Source organism: Anopheles nili, chromosome 3 (genome assembly GCF_943737925.1).
Source record: "Anopheles nili chromosome 3, idAnoNiliSN_F5_01, whole genome shotgun sequence".
NCBI classification, from domain to species: domain Eukaryota; kingdom Metazoa; phylum Arthropoda; class Insecta; order Diptera; family Culicidae; genus Anopheles; species Anopheles nili.
The window spans coordinates 69287378-69309114 of record NC_071292.1 but is presented as its reverse complement, the minus strand read 5'-3'; the positions used below and the strand labels follow the sequence as shown (position 1 = coordinate 69309114).

The 21737-nt window shown below is 49.1% G+C and overlaps 1 protein-coding gene across 1 annotated transcript in view; it reads left to right on the top strand.

Annotated features, from left to right (window-relative positions):
- Window positions 1-524: 524 nt before the first annotated feature.
- LOC128723213 (uncharacterized) overlaps window positions 525-21737 on the top strand; it is a 38181-nt gene continuing 16968 nt past the window's right edge. Inside the window, exons 1-2 of the mRNA XM_053816931.1 lie at window positions 525-737; window positions 11895-12392. Coding sequence (XP_053672906.1) covers window positions 525-737; window positions 11895-12392 — 711 coding nt within the window. The remainder of the gene's footprint in view (window positions 738-11894; window positions 12393-21737) is intronic.

Sequence of the window (21737 nt, the reverse complement as noted above, 5' to 3'; positions counted from 1 at the left end):
CAGCATCAGCAGCACCTGCAGCAGCAACAGCAACAGCAACAGCAGCAGCAGCAGCAGCAGTGGCAACAACTCCGAAAGGATCAGCGGCAGTGCTAGTTTGGCGTTCGTTGCCTGTGACGGCCGTCAGTGCGGGTCCGTGAGCCCGGTTCCGGTGGTGCGTACGTGCGCGCGTGACCGCGGCCAGTAAGGCCAAAGGCAGAAAGGGCACGTGGGGAAAGAGAAAGCGAAAGAGAGAGAGAGAGAGAGAGAGAGAGAGAGAGAAAGAGAGAGTGAGTGAGTGAGCGAGAACGACAGAAGGGCGAAGGATACGGCGTGCCGGGCCGTGGCAGGGAAAAACCGACGCGCGAAAAAGGAACCGTGGGGGGATCGTGGACGGAGTACGGCAGGACGGCAGAGAGCGGACGTTCGGCGCACGGCGGACGATGATGGTGGGGCCATGAGCCCGAGCCCCGAGGTCGTTGCGAGCCGCAAGCGCGTCTCAAGCGGGCCTGCACCATGCTAGCGCCGCCGAACCCGAGGTCAATATGCGGCCAGGACCCGGGCTGGTCGTGATGGCGCTTGCGTTTATTTCGGGGGCTCGGCGAGGCACCGGTCAACAGAGCAGCAGTGCCAGTCAGAGTGGCAAGTTGGGCAAAGTTGGAGAAGACAATACGGGAGAAGGCGGCGCGCTAACGCGGATCAATCCGTGGCTTTCGGCGTGCGATCTGGAGCAGCCCAACTCGGCACCGGATCTCCAGGTCAGTGACGACGTACCATGTGGCCGATCGACATCTTTATATCCTTTGATTTTCCCCGATGCCTTGAATCATGAGTCTCCTCTTTTAGAAGGTCCTGGAAGGTCCTTGAGCATCGCTTCACGTTGCTAAGGTGGCTTAAACGCTTCGCATTTGGTAAACGAGACTGAAATCGTCCCGGGAGCCTGTAGCGCCACGAGCCTTTAGTCTGTTCCATTCATCAATTATATAATAATAAAATTCAGCCGTTCTTCGCGGGCTGGCGGTCCTGGTGGTAGGTCCTTCCGCAACGAGAGAACCAAAGGAACCCGAACCCGAGTGACAGTGGCCGCGCGAGAGAGCGCAAGATCGCGCCGCAGGACACTCTGACGAGCCCGGAGCGGAGAGATTCGTCGCCATCGCCTAGTGCGGCATCCATCCGCAGCCGTTTCGAGCCGAGAGCAGTCCGGGATGTCCTGGCGAGCGAGCCTCGCGGGTCCACGCGGTGGGCTTTTGCTGCTGCTTCTTGCTGGGGGGTTTTTCGCGTCTCGCAGGTTTATCTCCGCGAGCGCGTTTTGCTCGCTCACCAACTCGCTCCCGGGCTCTCGCTGTATGACCAGGCCCGGCTGGGACTTCCCGTGGCTGGCAGATGTTAAGGATGTGTGTCCTTTTTTTTTGCTTGCCTTTCTTACATCAGCAGCCTAGCAGGGTCCTTTGGTGGGTGGGGAAATGGCGAAAGGACGATGAAAAAAACACCATTGACTGCTCATTCGAGCGTATGGAGGTGCTCGCCTGTTGGCACTAGTAGTGGTATCACCACCCGAAACCAGTACTAGTGGTAGTAGCCAGCAATAGTGGCAGTAGTAGGCTAGTAGCGGTGGTAGTGACAATCAGCTCGAGAAAACCTCCGTGATTGTGTGCGCCACCCGAACTCGGAAGCTTTTGCACGGAACGAACAGTTCCTCACACAGCTACACACGCTGTGGAGTCCTGTGCTTCCCTTTTCTGGCTCCAATTCCGCACTTTTCCAACACAATTATGCTAATATACTTGCCTTGGGGCGCTTTTCGCGCAACGGCGGCGCGTTTCAGTCAAGCAAATATGAATTGTTTGAATGATGCGAAGGTTTTACTGGGGAAGATTTGGACTCGCTGGGGTCGCTATTTCTTTCGTCCTTTTTTTTCTCCTGTGACGCTTTACAACGATTTGCGTTCACGAGATGCTGCGGTTTGGGGTGGGTACGCGAAGGAAGATGGAACTGGCACGTGGGATGGCTTCCTTTTTTTTTTTGGAAGGAACGCTCTTTGCTAGTAATTATTAGGTCAGGTTCCGATGAACATGGGCTCAAGTATATCGCTTCAGATGAATAAACCACACCTTTCGGCATAATAATTGATGAAATGAAATCTTTCTCTCAGCACATTCGTGCCATTACTCCAATAAACCAATGGCCAATATGCTTAGACGTTAAAGGGAAAAAGTGCATATAAATTTATCAACGTCAACAGCTCGACCGCGTGTGATTGAAACCCGGAGATAACACCGAGCATTTAGCGGACGAACCGCCGAAGCAATATCGCCACAGCGGCCAAGAAGGGTAACAAAAGGAGATGAAAATCCACACACACACACACACACACACGCTCACCTCGATGCCCTCGAAGAATGGCACGAAAAGCTTAAGTAGCAATACTTCATGCTGGCATCTTGAAGCCTGCCAGCGGGGCTCGCTAAATTCCGGCCCATCCAAGCGGCCCATCGAACCGAGATTCTGGGAAAGATTGTCATTTGCTAAGCGTTGGTGGCGGATCAGGATCGGAAACTGCCGGTGGTGGCGAGCCGGGAGGGCAAACGTGATAAAAACGGCGTAAGTAAACCGTAACAGATTGCACGAGAGTGAGCGAGCCCCAGGGAACGGACCAGGAGATGGATTGATGCCATCTTCATCAAGCACCGACCGCATGATCTCCGTTACGTGAGATAAGCGGCAGCAGATATTGGCAGATCCATTCCATTCCCGCAGGCCGGCCAATCGGGACAGGGCGAAGCGGGCTCAACATAAAAAAAAAACCCCCACACGCCTGAATTCCATCTCAAGAGCTCAAGAGCGGGGCGAAAAAAAAAAGTGAATTGCGATGAGGAAGCGAAGAAGAAAAAGAATTCGCAGGAGCCCAGCTCCGGGCGGCGTGAGAAGTTGGCCGCAAAGGATGGCAGGACACCTCCGCATCGCATCGTCGAAGGCGAAAGCTCATCATTCATCGGGCGAGGGCATTAGCATAGGAGGATTTTATTGCTCAATTCATTCCCGACTCTTTTTCCGACCATCCGCCCGGAAGCGCGCGTCGATGGGAGCGCCAAAACAGGACACGAAGGTTGGCGAAATGTAACGTGAAGGAAGCAAAACACGTTTACAAAACATACCCCGGCCCATTGGTTCCATTGAGCCACGAGGGGGTGTTGGAAAATTCGCAGCATCCGTCCGCCATCGCGGAATCGGTCCTTTTGGCGGAAGCATATCTGTTTGATTTGAGCCCAGCATTCGTCCTTGTGCGCCCTGTTCCCGATGCCCAGTGCTGGTGCTGCGTTATTTTTATTTATTTACTCTTTTTTTCTCTACTTCTTCGCGTGGATCCTGCTCCCACCGTGGATTCGCTGCCACCGTGAGGATCTCCCGTGGGGCTATTACTGGGTGTTATTCAATATTCTCACCCACCGCCGAACGGAGCGGCCGCTTTCATATCATTAACATATAGCTGCGAGGTACGCCACCCTTCGGTAGGCTGGCGCGACTTTGGGCGCAAGAGAAGGTCCCTTTTTTCCTCGGAAGGACCTTTTTCGCTTCGCTTCGCTTTTTTGGCCCACACGCGCGCGCCCTTCATTCTCGGGGAGGTTTTTTTTCCGTTTTTTTTTTCCCGCCGATGGTCCCCGTGCACATTCACGCCAGCTTCGGCTTACCGTGTTCTTGCTCTTTTGTTACTCGGCACGGGCTCAGTGGGAGAGATTTTCACGCCAGCTTCGGGGCCGTCTTGCACGAAAACGGGATAGTTTGTTATTTTCCTTCTTTTTTTAGATTTTCTTCTCTCTTTCTCGTGCTTAATTTTCTCCATTTCCGAATACACATCCTCATCACGAGAGCACCAACTGCCACGTCTCTCGTTCTCTTTCTCTCTCGCGTAGAATCCCTGTGCACCAACACACGCATAGACGAGCGCGCGCGTCCATGTTTGTTTCGTTCCGCCTGCCCACCGGTGCACGGGCTCGGGAAAACGGCTCCACCGAACCCACCAAGGAGCACGCTGGCTCAGCTGAGGCCACCCCCGTCGAGCTGCTGTCACACACATTCGCTCCACCGATGGTGTGGTGTTGGTGCTGCCTTGACACACTTATACCAGCGCAGTTCGCGTCCCGATCCTGCTGCTCATTCACAACTGTTCACAGGCCCTTATCGCGGCTGAGTATCGAGGGAAGGTCCGATTCCCGATTTCCACAAAACGCCCGCACCATTTTTCCTTCGGTGGCAGAGTTTTCCCAGTACTCCCTGCTTTTCCGTTTTCCTTCGAATCCCACCAACCATCCGCTTTCCACTGAGTCACGCGTGAGCTCGATATCGGAGCCCTTGTTGGTGGAGTTTAGTTGTTTTTTTTTCCATGTTCTTTCAACCTTCTCTCTCACTCTCCGCTTCTCTCTCACTCTCTTTTATTTGCTGGTCGGATAAACAATATGTCACGCCATCGTCGGCGGGATCGGAAAGAAGCCCGGAGCCCGTCACCGTTTCCGTTTAGACCACCGGTCGTCCTGCTCGGGTCGCGAGGCTTTATTAATCGCCATCGGCAGCACGGTATTGATTTTAATTTGCTGCCATTTTTTCCGCCCTTCGACCCCAAAGCGGCCCGGAAACGGAGACATCCTTCCTGTCGATGATCTAATCGATCGGGGCGGGAAGTTATTTAGAACGTCGCGAAGCAAACCAGCGCTTCGTAGGGCGTTTTTTTTCTTTCCTTAGCTTTTATTCTTCCAACGGACGTGTGGTCGAGAAAATGACTTTTCGCAGGTTTTGGTGTTTGAATGGATTGCAAGACGTCATCATTATAGTCATGTTATGGAAAAAAAAATCGTAATGGCACAAAAATGGCTGTCCAAAGGTTCATAAGATGCTTGAGTTGGTTTGCAAAAATCTTTAATTGTAGATTTGAGCTGAGCGGAGGGAGTTTTTGAAAAATGAAAAAAAAAATAGCTTCATGAGACCTCATAAAATAATTAAACTTCTTTTGGTTTCATTGTCCTCTATGCAGCACACCGTAATAGTAAAAATGGTTAACTACTTGATACATTATCCTTGTTGTCTGAAATTGTTTTACTTCCACTGTATGATGCGTCCTTCATCGAGCAATTCGTTTTAGTACACTCGTACTAAAGGAACTTCTTTCACCGGGTCTGACTCATATGCTTTGTTCTTCCATCAGATGTTCAATTTCCACAAAGCAAATGGCAACATTGCTCGAATGGGCGCCGTGTGGCTTTCTTATTGGCAGCGATAAAGACCACGAAATTGGTAGTAAATATTTAAAGCAGCCTTTCTGCCACCCGCAACCTTCAAGGATCTTTGAGGTTTGCGAGTCTCACCAGCTTCATATGTGCGCAAAGCTATGTCCGTGTAGCTCCAATGTTCCTTTTCGAGTGGCGAGTTTCCTTACCATGTGGTAACGGGTGTTTCGTTACGAAACACATCGGCATCGGCTATCCCTTGTTCCCGTGCACGATGGCGGCAAAACAAGCAACCGGTTCCGGGCCATGAGAGAGAAGGCAAAAAAGAAAAATCTACACACCACTCTCGGACGCAAACTGTCGAGTGCGTGTTGCGTTTGGCCGCGTGCATCGGACAGCAGCCCTGTGCGGACGATCCTTGGGCTTTCTCCTAAGCACTGTCGCTCTGGTGCTCGGTGGAAAAGCCTGGTTACCTAACATCAGTCGACGAACATCAGCGGTGCCCGGTGCTCGCTTGAAGAACGGGGGCGCAATTGTCCCTGTTTCTGACTTTTATTAATTGATTTCGATTCCTGTTCGCCGCAAGTGTGGGTGCTCCCTTCAGCAACCCCAGCATTGTCCGATGGTCCCAGCATTGTCCGTTTTTCCAGCATTGTCCGATGGAAAAACGCCGTTGCACATTTGCGCCACGTTGCTGGTGGCTGTACGGGGGCGTAGGACAGAATTCTTCACGCTGCTTCGTGAACATCCCCATTTTCCGGCCATTTGTTGTTCGTTGCTATGAATTGTTTTCCACCCCCAATCGGCCTTTTTCCTTCCATCGACCTTCCACTCCACTCGCTCCTCACGCACGCTATCATTCGCTCGTTAATGTTGCAACCTTTCAAAGCGATCCGATGATTGATTTTCGACGCCCCATCCGCTGGATGGACACGTTCGGATCGATTCTAGCCGCTTTTCCGGCTCACGTCTAATGCGCCCATTAAGGTAGACCGGGAGGCGTTCTAGGATGGCTGGTGGGTGTCGCAGTGGTGTGGACTATTTTTTCTACATCCCCACGTCGGTGTCGTTTGTTCAAACCGAGGTGCCAAAACGACGAGGCGCATAGTTGGCGCTGGGTCCGTAGGCCGCGTTGATGAGTTTCCATTCTCTTAAAAGACCACTAATAGGATCGGTCGATTACGGTGCGATATCGGAGCTCCACCGAAAGGCCACACCATAAGGCATAAGGGCGACACCGTTGACCGAGCGATCTGGTGGCCAACGGCATTACGCCACACCATGTCTACGTATCTACGTTGGATCGTTTGGCAATGTTCGGGGCGCTTCCTGCTACGTTCGCAAATCATTCCCGATCAAAGCCGGGCTCTCTGCAGGACAGAACGTGCCAAAACAGCGTCATGGAAGCCGTCATGAGGGGTTGCTCCGTGTCGTGGAGGTGGAAAAAATAGTCGAACACGGGCCGCGTCGGTTGGTGGAAAACATGGAAATTTCACTCTCCGTCTGACAGCTAATTAGATGAATATCACTTTAAACTGAGCCTGTGCGTGTGTGTGTGTATGTGTATGTGGGCCAATCGGTGTGCGTTTTTTTATCCTGCCTCTTGATCTTCTGCTTCTTCTCTCGTTCTTCGAATCACTCTGCGTGTTACTCCGCAAGTGTGCGGAATAATTCGGTATAAATATCGACCGTGGTCTAAAATTAGCTGCTCATTGATGGAACGGCCCTGGCATCCAGCGGTCTTTTGGTCTGGATGGTGGGCCACCAAACGATCGCCGCAAGGCTTTACGCGAGCTGCTGGACGGTAGGCTCTTTTTTTTTTAGCTTCCCATCAGCACAAACTGTCACCGACCGGACGTGCCTCGGGTTAGCCGCGTGGGCTAAATAATTCATATTTTAATCAGAGACTTAATAAGGGTGCGACGCTAGTAATACCGGGAAGGTTACAAGCTGGATGGGATTATGGGCTCCAGGAATCTTTTTTTTTTCTTTTCGGGTGTTCTCATGTTGGCTAGTCAGTTTTTGTGTTACTTTGTTGACTGAATACAGAACAACGGTCCTTATTTGATTGAAGTTAGGAAAAAAAGCGACCCTACTGGTCAGCTGACTCTACGATGAGGATTATAAATTGATGTTTAAAATTTAAAATATGAAACAATTGTTTCTCACACTGCTAGAAATGGGTTGCTGCTATAGAAATCTTAACAACATGGTTACCAGTACACTCAATACTGTCGGATATCAAACTAAATTTGTTGTGTCGATGATCGCTAAATCACATCAAGCATGATTATGCCAAATACGATATATATATATATATATATATATATATATATATATATATATATATATATATATATATATATATATATATATATATATATATATATATATATATATATTTATATATATATATATACGGTCCACAATATACAGTTTATTTGATTGAATTGTTCCATATATGCATTCCTAGAGATTGCGGACATTTGCCATGCCAGTTTTGAACATCTTTGATTTTCTTTTACATTGTATGCTGGTTTACATTGTGGCTGTAATTTAAATCCTTTTCTATTTCAAACAATCTGTTTATAGAAGACTTTCCCTACAATATGCTTATAACCCAAACATACACCCTCTGAAGTTTTTCCAAATAAGAAAAAGGATTTAAATGTGAAACTCACAACTTTAATGTTAATAGTAGTAATTAATAAAATTAAATTATTAATAACAGCACATTAATAGCAATCACGCAAGGAAGTACCTTGCAAACCTTCACCGTCAGTTGCATAGGAAATGAAAATAAACGAGATTGCCTTTGTCAATCACACGCGGCCAAGCTTGACACCGAGTGCCGCTGCGGAATGTGGCCCCATTGCCCGGGTCCGGTATCAGATGTTCGCAATGGATGCTCGACTGTCGGAACCGGACCGAAGCGAGCCAGCTCCCTCGAGGTGGGGTTTTTCGGTAATGCAGCGAAAACATTCGGCATGAATATTTATAGGCCTAGCCATCGCCGGACCGCACGCATGTTGTTGATAGTATCAAATTTCGAAAATAAACCCCTGCGTTCCTTTTCCAGCGAGTGAGCCCGATTCGGCCAGCACTGAGCACTGGCCAGAACTGAGTGGAGGTTTGCGACACACAAATGGAACAGAAATTAATATGCCTCCTTGCCCACTACGGATGACTTCGGTTCTCGTGGAAAATATATTCATTTGTGTATTTTGAGTCTATCAAGGAGCTTAAGGCGAAAGCTCTAAGGACTTACTTATCCGTGTACTAAGTTTCCTTACGATAAGGAAATTCATTAGCGTTTCTATACTTTCCGGCAATATTGGATATTTAGATTTCAATTACATGATGCTATGATGTGCATACTATGAATTCTTTTCACGCTAAATATTACATCGAGAAGTACTGGGAGTGGCTTGGCATTTAAAATCTCCCAATGAAACAGATAAGATTCGGACATTATCAATCTTTTCTGTTTCTCAAAGGTTCTGATAAACTTTCACGTTTCTCTTTTTCATCGGATGGTTCCAACTTCAGCGTATCACCAGCGTGATCAGTCAGTAGCCAAGAATCAGCCCTTGATAGATAGCCACCGCCTTGAGAGGTTGCGCCCGGGAGTACCCAGTGCTAGTATCCTCTGTGTGCATATGTGTACGAGTGTGTACGTTGTATTGTCCTTGTGCCAGAATGTCGCCCATGAACGTCTAGCTGTGTCCGGAATGGCACACGGCGATCGAGCAAGTCATCCTAGCCCGGAAGGCAAGCACTCCGGAAGGTGCACCGAAGCACAGAAACTAGGACACGTGCGCGCCCGCGCATCGATGTGTTGGTGCGGCTATCACGCGCCACCAGCCAGGACACTGCAGGTCGCCGCGCGCACACTGCAGTAATTGACCTTCGATTTTATAGTGCGAGTAAATTTATTGCGCTTTCGATTGCAAGCCCCAGCGGCGGAACCAAAGACGCCGGTGGTTTGATTTTAAAAAAAGAAAGAGAAACACACATCGTGGCTCGGAAAAGCGGTTTTCTTACCAGACCAATGGCAAGCACCCCCGGTGCATCGGGAAACATAAAAAGCACAATATATTACTTTTTAATTGCACCGGTCGAGCTTGGACGCTAGAGATGGGATTTCATTGGCTTGCGGTTCGGTTCACTTTATTGCATTTGTCGATTGCTTTTCGTTGATTTGGGGAATTCCTGCAGCTCCTCGGAGGGGTTTTCTTGGGATTTCTTCCGGGAACTTCTTGTCGACTTCTGGTAACGATACATAAAATTGCCTGAGAATTCGTTAAGACTGTTTTGATGAGGTCAAAATGTTGCAGAAAATTTTCGTGTGTTTGTATATAGTTTTTGAACTATTGTTTTGTAGAAATGATTCCACCAGCATTTGATCAAGAAGGAGGATGGTGCCACTGAACCATCAGGGAGAGATTCATCAATCCACCAATCGGCCACCATTGGGCGTTATCAGACAGCCGGTGAGATCTTGATGCATCTCTTCCACCGCACGATGGATCGTTTCCAGCACCCCCGACACGACACGAGTTTCACTAATCCAGCCCTACCTTTCCAATGAACGGAACACAAAAAAACAGGCGACTCCGAGCCGTTCCAAAGAACGGCAATAAATCCGCGCTGACTGAGGGGCTTCTTAGTGTGGTGGGCTAAAAATAAACGGATCGCAATCGCTCCCACAAGCGCACGTCCCGGGAAGGGAAATTCGGTTTCCGTTCGAGTTTTTCAAGAATCAATTTCACCTTCCGTCGCGTCGCACGCAGTCTAATGGATCCCCTCCTGCCATTCCTTGCGTTCCTTTAGCTGCTTCGTGGTTTGAACCCCTTTTTTTGCTCCATTTTCGACTGCAACCGCATAAATCCGGTTCCGTGATACACCCCGTACACAGAGAGGATGGCGTGAAGCATAGTAATAATCAGAGCCTCGCTTAAAATTCTTCAACCCTCCGGGCGCGAATTCATCGTGCCTGTGCGAGAGACGACGAGAAACAAGAGCCGATATAGGAGTCGCTGCCTGACCTCCGTTTCTCGAAGAATCTGACGCCGGCAGTCCCGCCAGACGCTGCGAAATTATTTATTTGAATTATGTTCGGAATCGTCTCGGGGTTGGCACGGAAAATCGATCGGAATATACGATCGCACCACCGCCCGCCCGCCAGTGGGTGAGAATTTCCCGACGGGTTTTCCGGTGGTGCGAAGGAGATGTGAAGGTTTCTCGCGACTCGAGCAAAGTTCCTATCGAGGTCAGGTTTTCGATGCCAGTTTGAGCGACCAGCAGAGCGAGCTATTAAAATTTCATTCCCCCGTGAGACAATCCAACCTGTCGTGGACCTTTGAAACTGGTTGACTGGTGGGGCATTATAGATGGATAAAAAATGGACGATACGCAAACGCAAAATGTTATGACCGATCGGAACTGCCTGTGGAAAGCCGTACGACAAAACCCGACCGAAAGGAACGAGGTTGTAGTGGGCGATTTTAGGATAGGTTGTTTTTTTTTACTTCTGGGAGTGGAGAGTTGAAAAAAACCCTCCTTTGAAACGGAAGGAATTCCTTTGCGCCACGCGGAGTGGGATTTTCCCGGCTCCGGACTGCCGGTCCGGCGCAAAGGAAAACACGCGAACGCGAGCGGGCATGTTTATTTATCCAACGTTCTCCCAGCCGGCTTTCGGAGTGGGCGAGCAGGAAAATGTTCTTGAAGTCCGAGGTCCACCGGGCGACCTCTGGGGGCCGTTTGATGGGGGCTGACTTTCGGGAGCGATCGTGTGTTTGTGTATGCTAATGTTTGTCCGTCCCGGGCGCGCTTGTGCTAGAGTGCGATGCGTGCGAATCGATTTCGAAGCGAGAAAGCAATGGGAATGAGATGTTCCTAATGAAAACAGCCTCCTCGCATGAAAAGCAGCCGCGATGGATGAATTATGGTTGCGGAACTACGGCCGTGAGTGAGCGGCTGCCGCCAATCGACGAATCGTTGCGCCATTTTTTATGATCGCAATCGATCAGGAAGTGCGGCATGCTCGAGATTTACGGCCGGAGGTGGTTCCCGGAGGTGCCGAGGAATGTAATGAGCAGCCGTGGAAACATAAACGGATCGAGCGGCCTGGCCGGATCAGCAGATAAGAGCAAATAAATTAAAACTCATTGAAGTTATTTCGGACCCGCTCAAACTGCAGATGCGTCCGTCGTCCACGATTTCGCTCTTGTAGCGGCCTTTTTTTTGCTTTACCACGGACCTTTTCTGGTCTAGAAAAACGGATCGAAAATTTGTGCCACAAACTAGCGAAGCGCTAATTTGTTGCCGTTGGTCGATGGCGAGCTGATTGGATCAAAGCGTGTTTGATGTGGCGTGTTTGTGGAACTGGTTTCTAAAGTCGCTGTCAAAATGGACGAGGCAGAAAAGCAAATTTTGTTTTGGAAACATTTTGAGCTATGGTTGTATGCTGTTTGGTTCGCATTTAAGCCAAGTAAATCATCTTTTCGGACATTTCCTCTTGTATGAAACTAAACGTGTTTACTTACAGGTATCCATACAATCATTCGTTTCCATCTTGAAATCTTCACGTTTTTTTGCAGACCATCAAATTGGAGAAACAATATGTATTGCCAGCTCTAATACTAATAATCTCTTAATTTCTCTCTCTCTCTCTCTTTCTTTGCTCTAAAACAGGGTCAATGTTCAGCCGGTACACTGCCTGTGGCCTGGATAGACGAAGGTCCTGGACCACCGCGGTGTCCACCGCCATGTGAAACATTTCGTACACATGCTACATATAATAATAAAAATAGTAATAAGCCATACAATATTGATAATACTAAATATAACATGGAGAACCGGTTAAATGATAAACAACAGTGCCTTGACTATTTGGGCGATAATGAAGAGTTAAGTCCAGCACAAATTTGTAAAAAATCGTCACAAAGTATTGAGACCAAGCTGAAAACATTACGTTTAAGACATTGTTGTGAACGTACCGTTGGCAGTGCTTTACACAACGCAGCCCATGCCGACGTGCTACGCGGCGGAGCCGACTGTGCCGGGCGGCTGGCCGAGCTGCTGGAGACGGACGCGCTTGCGGCACGGATCACATGCGAATTTACCGAGGTGCTGATACGGTACGACTGCGGACAGCCGTACTCTATCATCCACCACTGTGAGGATTGTAAGGTAAGTGTGGAATCCTTGTGACAGGTGGCGATTCTTGGAGGGCCGCAAGTGACGTGTTTTATGGCCAGCAATATATCTCAAAACGTGTGTTTGAGCAAGCGTCGCATCCAAGTTCATCGTTTTATCGCAACCTTGGAAAATATAACACCAAATTTGACCGCAAACCGACATCGCTAATGCTGCAGACAAATCACAGGCAGTTAGCGTTGCGTTTGAAACAAAGCACATCCGTTGCAAAAGCTGCAGTGAAGCGTTTGGACTCTTCAAAAGTGTTTCAAACTAGCGCTCTAAAAGGAATCATTTCTACGAATGTGCTGTTCAAATTTCGCTTCACCAACATTGTTTCACCTGCCCGTTGCGTCGCCAGGCAGAGTTCCCGAGCAGCAGATGTCACTGGGCACAATGTTTCTCGGTTACGTTGTTCCTTTTTCCATGTTCCGTGGTGGGGAAAAAAGAAAACGAAACTCCCCCCCAGCTCATTGTTAGCCAGATCGTCGTTTGAATACGGTTCGAATCCGTTTCCGCCCGCACACGATCTCGTCGGTTCGTTGCGCGCCATGTTTGGCCCCCTTTTTCCCGCCATCACCCAACTTCATGCCATACTGTGCTCCATCGCATCCTCACAGTCGTGTTCTGGTGAATTAGACAAACTTTTGCTCCACTGCCAACCATAATCTTTATCGCTCTCATCATCCATCCGTCCCGATGTTGCCATGGCGTTCATCCTGCTGCAGCAGCGCATGTGTATGCGTTGTGCCGGTGTGCGTGAGGTTGTGTGACTGCGCTCTCACGTACATTTTCCACGCGAGGGCATCCTCGGGTCCAGAGGCGATTGGCTTTTCCGTTCGCTCATCCCGGTGGCGGTGGAGGAAAAGGATAATCGGTCCGGCAGCAGTATTCTACATTGTTGCCGTTCCATTCCGCCAACCGAACCACACCGCTCTTCACGCTTTTGCTCCTCTCCCCACCCCTTTCATCCCGGCCACTTCGCTCACGGGGTCAAACCATTTCCGCTGAAGCGAGAAGCGAGCGCGGTAATGAGGACAGCCCACTTCCAGTCCGTCGGTCCGTTGCACGGGCCTGTGCGTTTATGTATCTATCTATGTCGGTGTGTGTGTGTGTGCAGGGAAGAAGGACGATCGCTCGAGATGATGATGATGGTGGAAAACGCACATTTACCCGAGGCCCCAGGCTATGGTGCGTTCACTTGTTCGTTTGGTCTTGCTGGCTCTGGCTCTTTAATGCGTTTCCCCGAATCCCGGTCCGTTTATGCTCACCGGTCCGTTTCTGGGTGGGTTTCGTGGCGGTTCGCTTAGTTTTACTGGTTCCACCCTGGCTCGACCCGCCACTATCCACCCACTGCTCACCACACTTCCGGAAGCTGCCACCATTTCATTTCGGCACACGCGTTCTCTCTGGTTTGGCACCGGAAATGAGCAAACCGGACGAAGCCACCGGTGGGGCTGGGCAGGCGATGGTGAAGGTGAAACCACCGAAAATCGACCACACCACCAGTCGGTCTGAACCGACGTTTGCAAGGAAGGAGATCTCAGAAGGAGTGGGTTTCCTCGTAGTCGAAACTAGGACGATGCCACGTGCGTGACCCTTCCGAGTGTATGTGTGCGCCGTATCCGAAGCATTCCAAAAATTAGCGCAATGCAGATGAAATGAAAAATTATGCTTAATCGCCGACCGGTGCTTGCTGCACTGGGAAAACCAGCTGAAGAAGGCTCAACTAGGGAAATAAGGATGTGCAGGGCTTGGGTTGAATGCTATCGCTCGGGAAAATCATCATATCTCCCCACGATAGTAGAACGTGGTCCAAATGATGGCAGGAGTGTAATTACAGCTAAACTTTCCACCAGCGCTCCCTTAAAGGGCTCATTTTCCGCCCAGCGATGATGTGTCGTTCACCATCATCTATCCAACACCGAGCGTAAGTGTTTGAAGTAGAAACAATTAAAACTATTAAGGTTACCACGCCCCATCCAAAATTATCCTCCCGCAGTCCTGAAGCATCAACGAGCCCACTCACCCCAAAACGATTCGTTACGGCTGTGATGAGCTCGGCAATGAGAGCGGTGATGGTGGTTGAACCGGGAACGGGCTTGGGAACGGTTGCGTCATCCTGCGGTACGATTCTGGGCGAAATGTGGCTGCAAAAAGACGCTCGGGTTGCGCGAGATCCTTGCTGTAGGTCACGAGGCATCCTCCCGGGAACGCTTGCCTGGCTCGCAGTTGGCAGTCAGGTTTATTTGAAACCAGGCCCTTACTTTGACAAACAGTCGTCAAGTGCCTTCGGGAAGGCTAGCGTTGGGTGGAATAATTTAGGACATTCGGGGAATAGTTCCATACTGGTGTGTTTTTTTTGTCTTGTGTTTTTTACGTGGGAACGTCCTGCAATGTTCATAGCGTTCGCGTACACGAGCGTTGACATGACCACTGTGGGTTTATGGGGAGCATTTGTCTGAGATCGCAGCACGCAAACGTTCGTCTCATCTGCCCGTGGAGAAGCTACTTGTTACAGTAACGAACTTCACGTGCCGTCTGTCTCGCGTACTATCTCATACAGCCTGACATTCTCCCACTGGGAGCGTCAGGACATAGCTGCACCAGTACCAGCATGCTCCCGCATGGGTGTAAGGAACGAGCCCGCCTACCAGCACGGCAGGAAATTGATTTTAATAATAGATTTGACAATGATACCACTCGGTTGGAAGAGCCTTTTCGGGACCTCCCATCCGGCTAGCTTTTCCCAAAACCCCCGGTTCAACCACTGTTCGCCGGCTTGAGCCAAACAAGCACCGAGATTCGCATGGCATGGCACACCAACGAGGTCAGCTGATTCAATTAGCCCTTCACACAAACAGTTACCCGCTGGTTGCCACCCACCGGCCAGCCAGCCGCACGGTTCGGTCGCCGTTGGTTGCAGCTGTTGGTAAAGGCTTTCAATTAGCTCCGATATATTAGCGAATCATACATTAATGCTTAATAAGACATTACATTAGGGCGGTCGGGTGGGCCGTGTGCCACAAATGCCACTTAATGAATGCTGTGCCCCGGGGGCTTTTGCCTACTTTCACCTTCCCTGAGGTGTATCGGCTTGATTAAAGCTATAAATGACAGTTATTTGATTGTGCTGTTGCTGTTGCTTTTTCTTGCTTTTTTCCTGCTCCGTTTGTCGATGATGGAGGCGCCTGGTGTCTTGTTCATGTACAGACGCTTAGTAGCTTTAACTGACTTAGAGCGTTTGGCGGCCTTACTCAGATGGAGAAGCCTGGTGGATCTTCCAAAAGTGAATCAGGACGCCTGGTAGCCAGATCGATTGTCAATTGGAAGCACCTGATATTTTAAGTCAAATGGAGGCGCCTGGTAGTTTTCAACCAATAAAGAAACTTCGTGAATCTGGCTGAATTCTGGATTGAATACGAATAAAATGTGTCAATTTAACGTGCCTAATGGCTCTGGAGATACTGAAACGATTTTTGTACTTGTCGAAATGGAGGCGCCTAGGATTCACACTAGAAACTCAGGTGTTTTGTGTGTAATGGAGGCGCCTGGTAGTTTTTGTCAAATGGAGATGCTTAGTTAACCTGCTTGATTGATTACGAACGTGAGGACTTACGATCATATGATGATTTCAGATCAGTGATTTGATCAAGTGAAGGCGTTTAGTGGCTCTGACACGAGAAATCAGGAGAGTTTTACTGGCTGGCCATTAAGATTTGCTCTGTAATTTTCAATGAAGTGACCAGGTGAACGGTCTTAATTCGGTTTAATGGAAAACATCGAGCTGCATAATTACCATTAAAATATCATACGTTTTCATTTCATAACGTGAATTAGCATATCCACCGGGTCACAGTCGGTATTGCTGCACGACCTAAATAAACAGGCACTCTTGCGAAACGGTAGGCAAAAGTGAACGCACCACACAAACGCGCATACCTTGAACAGAGAAGCCATTGTTTACGTTAGCCAACAGTGCATGAATGTGGGATTCAGGTACTGCTTTTGCTCGCGATATGTCACCAAACGCTTTGCGGGGCTTCATATTGCGTGCCTTTGGAGTACGGGGCGACGTTTCTGCAAGGAAATAAAAACACATCCCAGCAAACCGCTCTACCTCTAAAAGGATTATGATACGGTTACGATACGGTTGTGGCAGCACCAATGCAGCAAATTGGATCGATTGACATCACACAAACCACGGAACACTCTCTTGTCCGTGCTGTCCAGTGCGGTACCGTGCGATGGAAGCGAACAGCAAAACGGAACCCCCAAATTGGGCCAAAATATTCCTCCCACTTTAGAGGGCATTGATTTCGCATAAATCTTGTTATGACCCCATAAAATAAACCGACAAAGATGGCACCGGTGTATCGATGGCGTTGGGAAAGGGCCACCGCCGACCACCATACAAGAAACACGACCGACAGAGTGGGCAAAAGCCGACCACTCGGCATTTGATACCGTTTCGCCTCCGGGAGTGTTCCGCTTCATCGGTTTCGATGTGACCTCGCCCGCATTGACGAGTTTTTTTTTGTATCTTTTTCGCTCTGCTGTAACGCTCCTTTCAAGGGATAAAGCGGTGGATAAAAGAGCGAAAAACTCGAGAATCGATGACAGATGGAATGGGTGGATGGATGAAAAGCGACAAAATAAAATATACGTATAAAAAACACCGACCGACCGATACACGCCGCATATCCAACCGGGCCATGGGCAGTAAAAGAGCAAAATGTGTCATCCCGTCACACCATATGCCACTAATTAAAAGAAAAGTGTTAACAATGCCGATGGGTCGATGTTTACAATCATCTTTACGACTGTTGGTATGAGGTTGATTTTCGTTTCGTGATATTATTGAAGGTTTCGCTGGTTGTAAACTGAGGAACGGTGACCCTAGTGATGGTAGTTGGTTGTATTGCTGGTTTGAAAGCCGGTTTCGTTTACGCCAAGGGACAGGTGAAAAAATGGACGAGATGTCAAAGCAAATCAGAATCCCATTATCCACCAAATGTTGCGCATAGTTCTCGATGTAATGCGTTATAGAATCAGAAAAGATTTTACATTGTATAAAAGCGCTTTCAAATGTCCATACGATGGAAAATTCTAGAGGAGGATACAAATGTGATACTTCACCACAAATATTTCATAAGCTTTCCTCCACAAATAAACGATGCCTCATTTCCGTTTGCCTCTCATCAGCGCAACCATTTAGCGTGCACCGATTGCACGTAATTATAGCCCAAACGATGCCAAAAAATAAAATCCAAACATTGAAACAATTCCCACACAAACTCGAAAACGTCCGGCGTCGGCACCGAAAATAATGACACAATCTTCTAGCAGCAAAACGAAATTTTCGCCCCTGGCATCGCGATAACAGCCCTCGAAACGTAATGGAGCCAATTAGCAAACCGGTAACTCATTTAAAACTTGTCAATGGAACGAGGTTAAGATTTCCTTCGGCCCGAGGGCAGGTTTGAACGAGTGAAAGAGAGAAAAAGAAAGCCAACATCCATCTCTATCGCTCAGCTCGTACCGCAAATCAAGGCGGAAAATGCAGCAGGGAAGTGCATTCGGCTGCACCGGGACCGTGGTGTGCGATACGGCTCGTTTCAGTTTAAGTATAATTTTTAACCACCCGCTTTCCCGACCCAGTTGACCTTCGGTGGCAGAGCGGCGCAGGAACCACATCAATCAACATTGAAACATTCCGCCGTGGTGAATCACGCAGACGACTGTGGCGCATAAGTTTTCGTCCGATGGAAGGCTGACCAAGAAAGCGGCGGGAATAAATTCACCCCACTCGCCACTCGGTTGCAGAAGATGATGAATGCTATTTTGGTGCGAACGGCTGCATCTGGATGGATGCGCATCCGAGACGGGTGACAGATTTCCACCCAGTCACGTACTTTCTTGGCGCTAGCAGCGCGCAGAGCAGGCATTTCCTCGCTCGAAAAGTGCCACGAAAGTGATTATACATTTATGAAACACGTCACGGCAGCTGTGAGTGTATAGTAGTGTTAGTTGGAAGAACAATTTCGGATATCGGATTGTTCCGTCGAGGCGAGTGCTGTTCGAATTTTATTTTACTTTTTCACATCCGATTAGCTCAAATGTTTTTTGCTTCTGTCACAAAACTCCGGTCCCCCGGTAAGGCCGAAAATTCGAACGTCCATCGACTAACCTCCCCAGCTTGGCAGCACCATTCAGGATAGTATCCGGGAGGACATTTTGCTGCTCGTGGGGACGATTTGGGGCAACCCGATTGACACATTTCAAACGCGTGCAAAACTGCCACAAAATGGCACCGGGATTTTCTAGCACCGAATGCCAACCGCAAAGGCGGTTAATGGACTCGAACGCAGTGTGCGCTCCCAGGCGAGTTTCACGGCCTCGGTAAAACGTAGAAATCCATTACACACTTTCCGGGAAAATTTCGGCGTCTCACGATGGTCGCGCCTTCGCGAAATGGAAGTGAATTTTCCTTTCTCCAATTCGATGTACCAGTTTTTTTTTTATTTGCTCTTTTCGTTCAGTTCTTTTAACGTTATTTATTTATTTCGTCTCTTTTTTTCCACTGATTCTACATCACAACCATGTTATGGTGCACTTTCACGCGCGGTATCGCGTGATGCATTTTTACCGCCCGTTTGCCACCTCCCCCTCCCCCCACCCTCTCTCTCTCTCTCTCTCTCTCTCTCAACCACCCCCTAAGCCGAGGTATTTTCTATCTTCCTCCGGTTCCGGTGCATTGAATAAATATTTTCGATAATAATTTCTTCCTCTCGAGCGAACGCGCTTCCACTTCTTCCGTAAGTGGAACCGATCCGACCGAATCAGGGGGTGGAGGATTCACGCGGAGCTCAGGTTCGTTTCGATTCTTTCGTGTTTTCTCAAACCCTCTCCCCGCACTGGTTCAATCCCTTTGCTTCCCGCGTGCCGGAAATTTCCTCCATTTCCCACTGCTCGGCGAGGCCGGGAATGCGCCCGATGGTGTCCCGTGGAACGTGAACTCGGACGGTGCGATGAGTTGTTCCAAAAATCTAGGTCACACCACTCAAGCCACAACCCGGTTCGGATGGGGCCGGAAGGATGCGTGGGTCGTAGGAGCAGGGAGCAGAATGAAGAATGAACACTCTGCGGTTTTTGTGCTCCTTGCCCCATTCCGCCGTTCGCCGCCATTGCTTGAGCCGGTTAGCTGCAATTTTCGCCCCGTTTGTGGTGTGTGTGTCCGTGTGTGTGTGTGTGTGTGTTGTGCCCCTTCATGTGGCTATGTTTGTGCGTGTGAGTTCTAGCGATGGGAGCTTTGCATTCTTTCCCGCTCGGACACCATGGTCGTGGGTTCGGTGCGTGCTTTCATTTGTCCGTTGTTTGTAGCATCACCACCCAGCAAATTTTCCACCTCCCAGTACCCCTCTCTTGCTTCCTCCTCTGGCGCTAGTCTCGTAAAAACTTTGTTGCACTTTCTTGTGTGCTCGTGCCATTGTACGACACGAAAGGGCGGCGTGGCAGCAAGCGATCACGTAAAGACCATACATTCGAGGCTTTCCTTTTCGGTGTGGTGCTAGAGCTTCCAGGCCAGGAAAGGGTGCGATGGTGCGGGTGCGGTGAAAGGACCTGCAACGTGCGCCCCCACGACTGCGGATCTGGGTCAGAGTCGAACGAGGAGCGTTAGAGTGAGCTACCACACGAGGCGAAAGGACCAGAAGGGGATAAAAGGCGCACGGGTCGAACCACGCCAAGGACGAACGGTGAGAAACAGGGTAGTGGGGTGCGATGGAGGAGATGGGGTGCGAAGACACCTCCGGGCTATGGCTAGGCTGTGTCAAAGATGGTGAGAAGGAAGCGCGCTTCATTCCAGCGCCCTGGCGGAATCGGGCATTGTTTGTGACATGTACATAAATCAAACCTCACCACTGAGAGGCTACAGGGCTAGGGACTGGCACAGGGATGGAAACAAAAATTGAATGAGACAGTCACGGAAGGGGACACGAAGAAGGCAACCCAAAGAGGTGGTGTGAGAGCGCACGAGGTGCTCTGATGGAGAAGGATTAGAAGGCATTCACGAGACACGTGGAGCTCATGTGGATAATTTTTGGTGAGCAGTGCGAGTTGTGGAAGATGAAGCTTCTATCTTTTGACAAGTAAACTTAGATAGAAAAGTTTAAAAATTCACAAATGAGAGCAAAAAATCATCGCAAAACATTACAACTAAATATCGATATAGAATCCCAATGCCACATGATCATCGTTTTTCAACGAATATAAGATATTAATTTAATTCGTCATCATGCTCAACAGAGTGTTATATACATTCGTCGATTGAGTCGCTGCATAATTACCTACCTTCTTTTTCATTTATTCTACCCCAACAATGACTCGTACATTCAAAGTCCATGATGATGCTTCTTCTTCATTTTGTTATAACTTTTTTATCTCCTGCAATGATTTGATCGGAAATAGAGTATATACCGTGTAGCAGCGAGTCCACCATTTTCTACCTTCCAAGCAGTCCCTGCCGTAAAGCGACAGTAATATGTTGAAGTTTATTGCTGCTTTTACGTCTTCGAACTGGAGCATGATGAATCGGCACCCCAGCCGGGAGAGATTGATTATTTTCCGCGGCATAGTCTCGCTTGTTAACCACCTTACGAGCGGCATCCCTGCGCTCGCTCGGCTGCTCAAACGAAATTGCCAATTTTTCCCAACCAATACACCCACACCCGCACGCCGTGGAAAACCGCGATCGATGATGATCCGTCGTTTCAGCCAGCGCACACATAAATCATCACAGCGCACCACTGAACCGGAACCGGTCAGGAACGAAAGGTGGCAAGGCGTGTTTTCCTTGACCTTCGCTCGCGCTCACCAGTGCAACTGCAACTTGCCAGGGGTTTTCCCAGTGGCCTGTGCGATTTGAAGCACAAAACGAATTCGCGTTGGTTTATGGCCTACCACTGATGCTTGGTCAGAAGAGGTTGTTTAAGTTTCGAAACGTGCCACTATTTTACGGCGCGTTCTAACGAACTGTGGAAGCTTGCGTGTGCCGTTGCGTTGCACGGAATGGCGGGCTCTCACGAATGTTTTCCCTTGCGCCGGTAATTACACATGTACGCTGGCTCGTGCAACAGAGTATCTAAAGACAGAGCAGTGGCGGCATGTTTATTTCGGCAACAATATTTCACACGCCACGGTCAATAACTGACACCGAACAGACATTTTGAACCCACACAGACAGCATGAACGCACAAGAAGGGCTGCAAAGTCATGTAATAATTGCAGGTCGCTTCTAAGCTTCGGCTCATTTCCCATTCCCGTGCCGGAGGAATAATT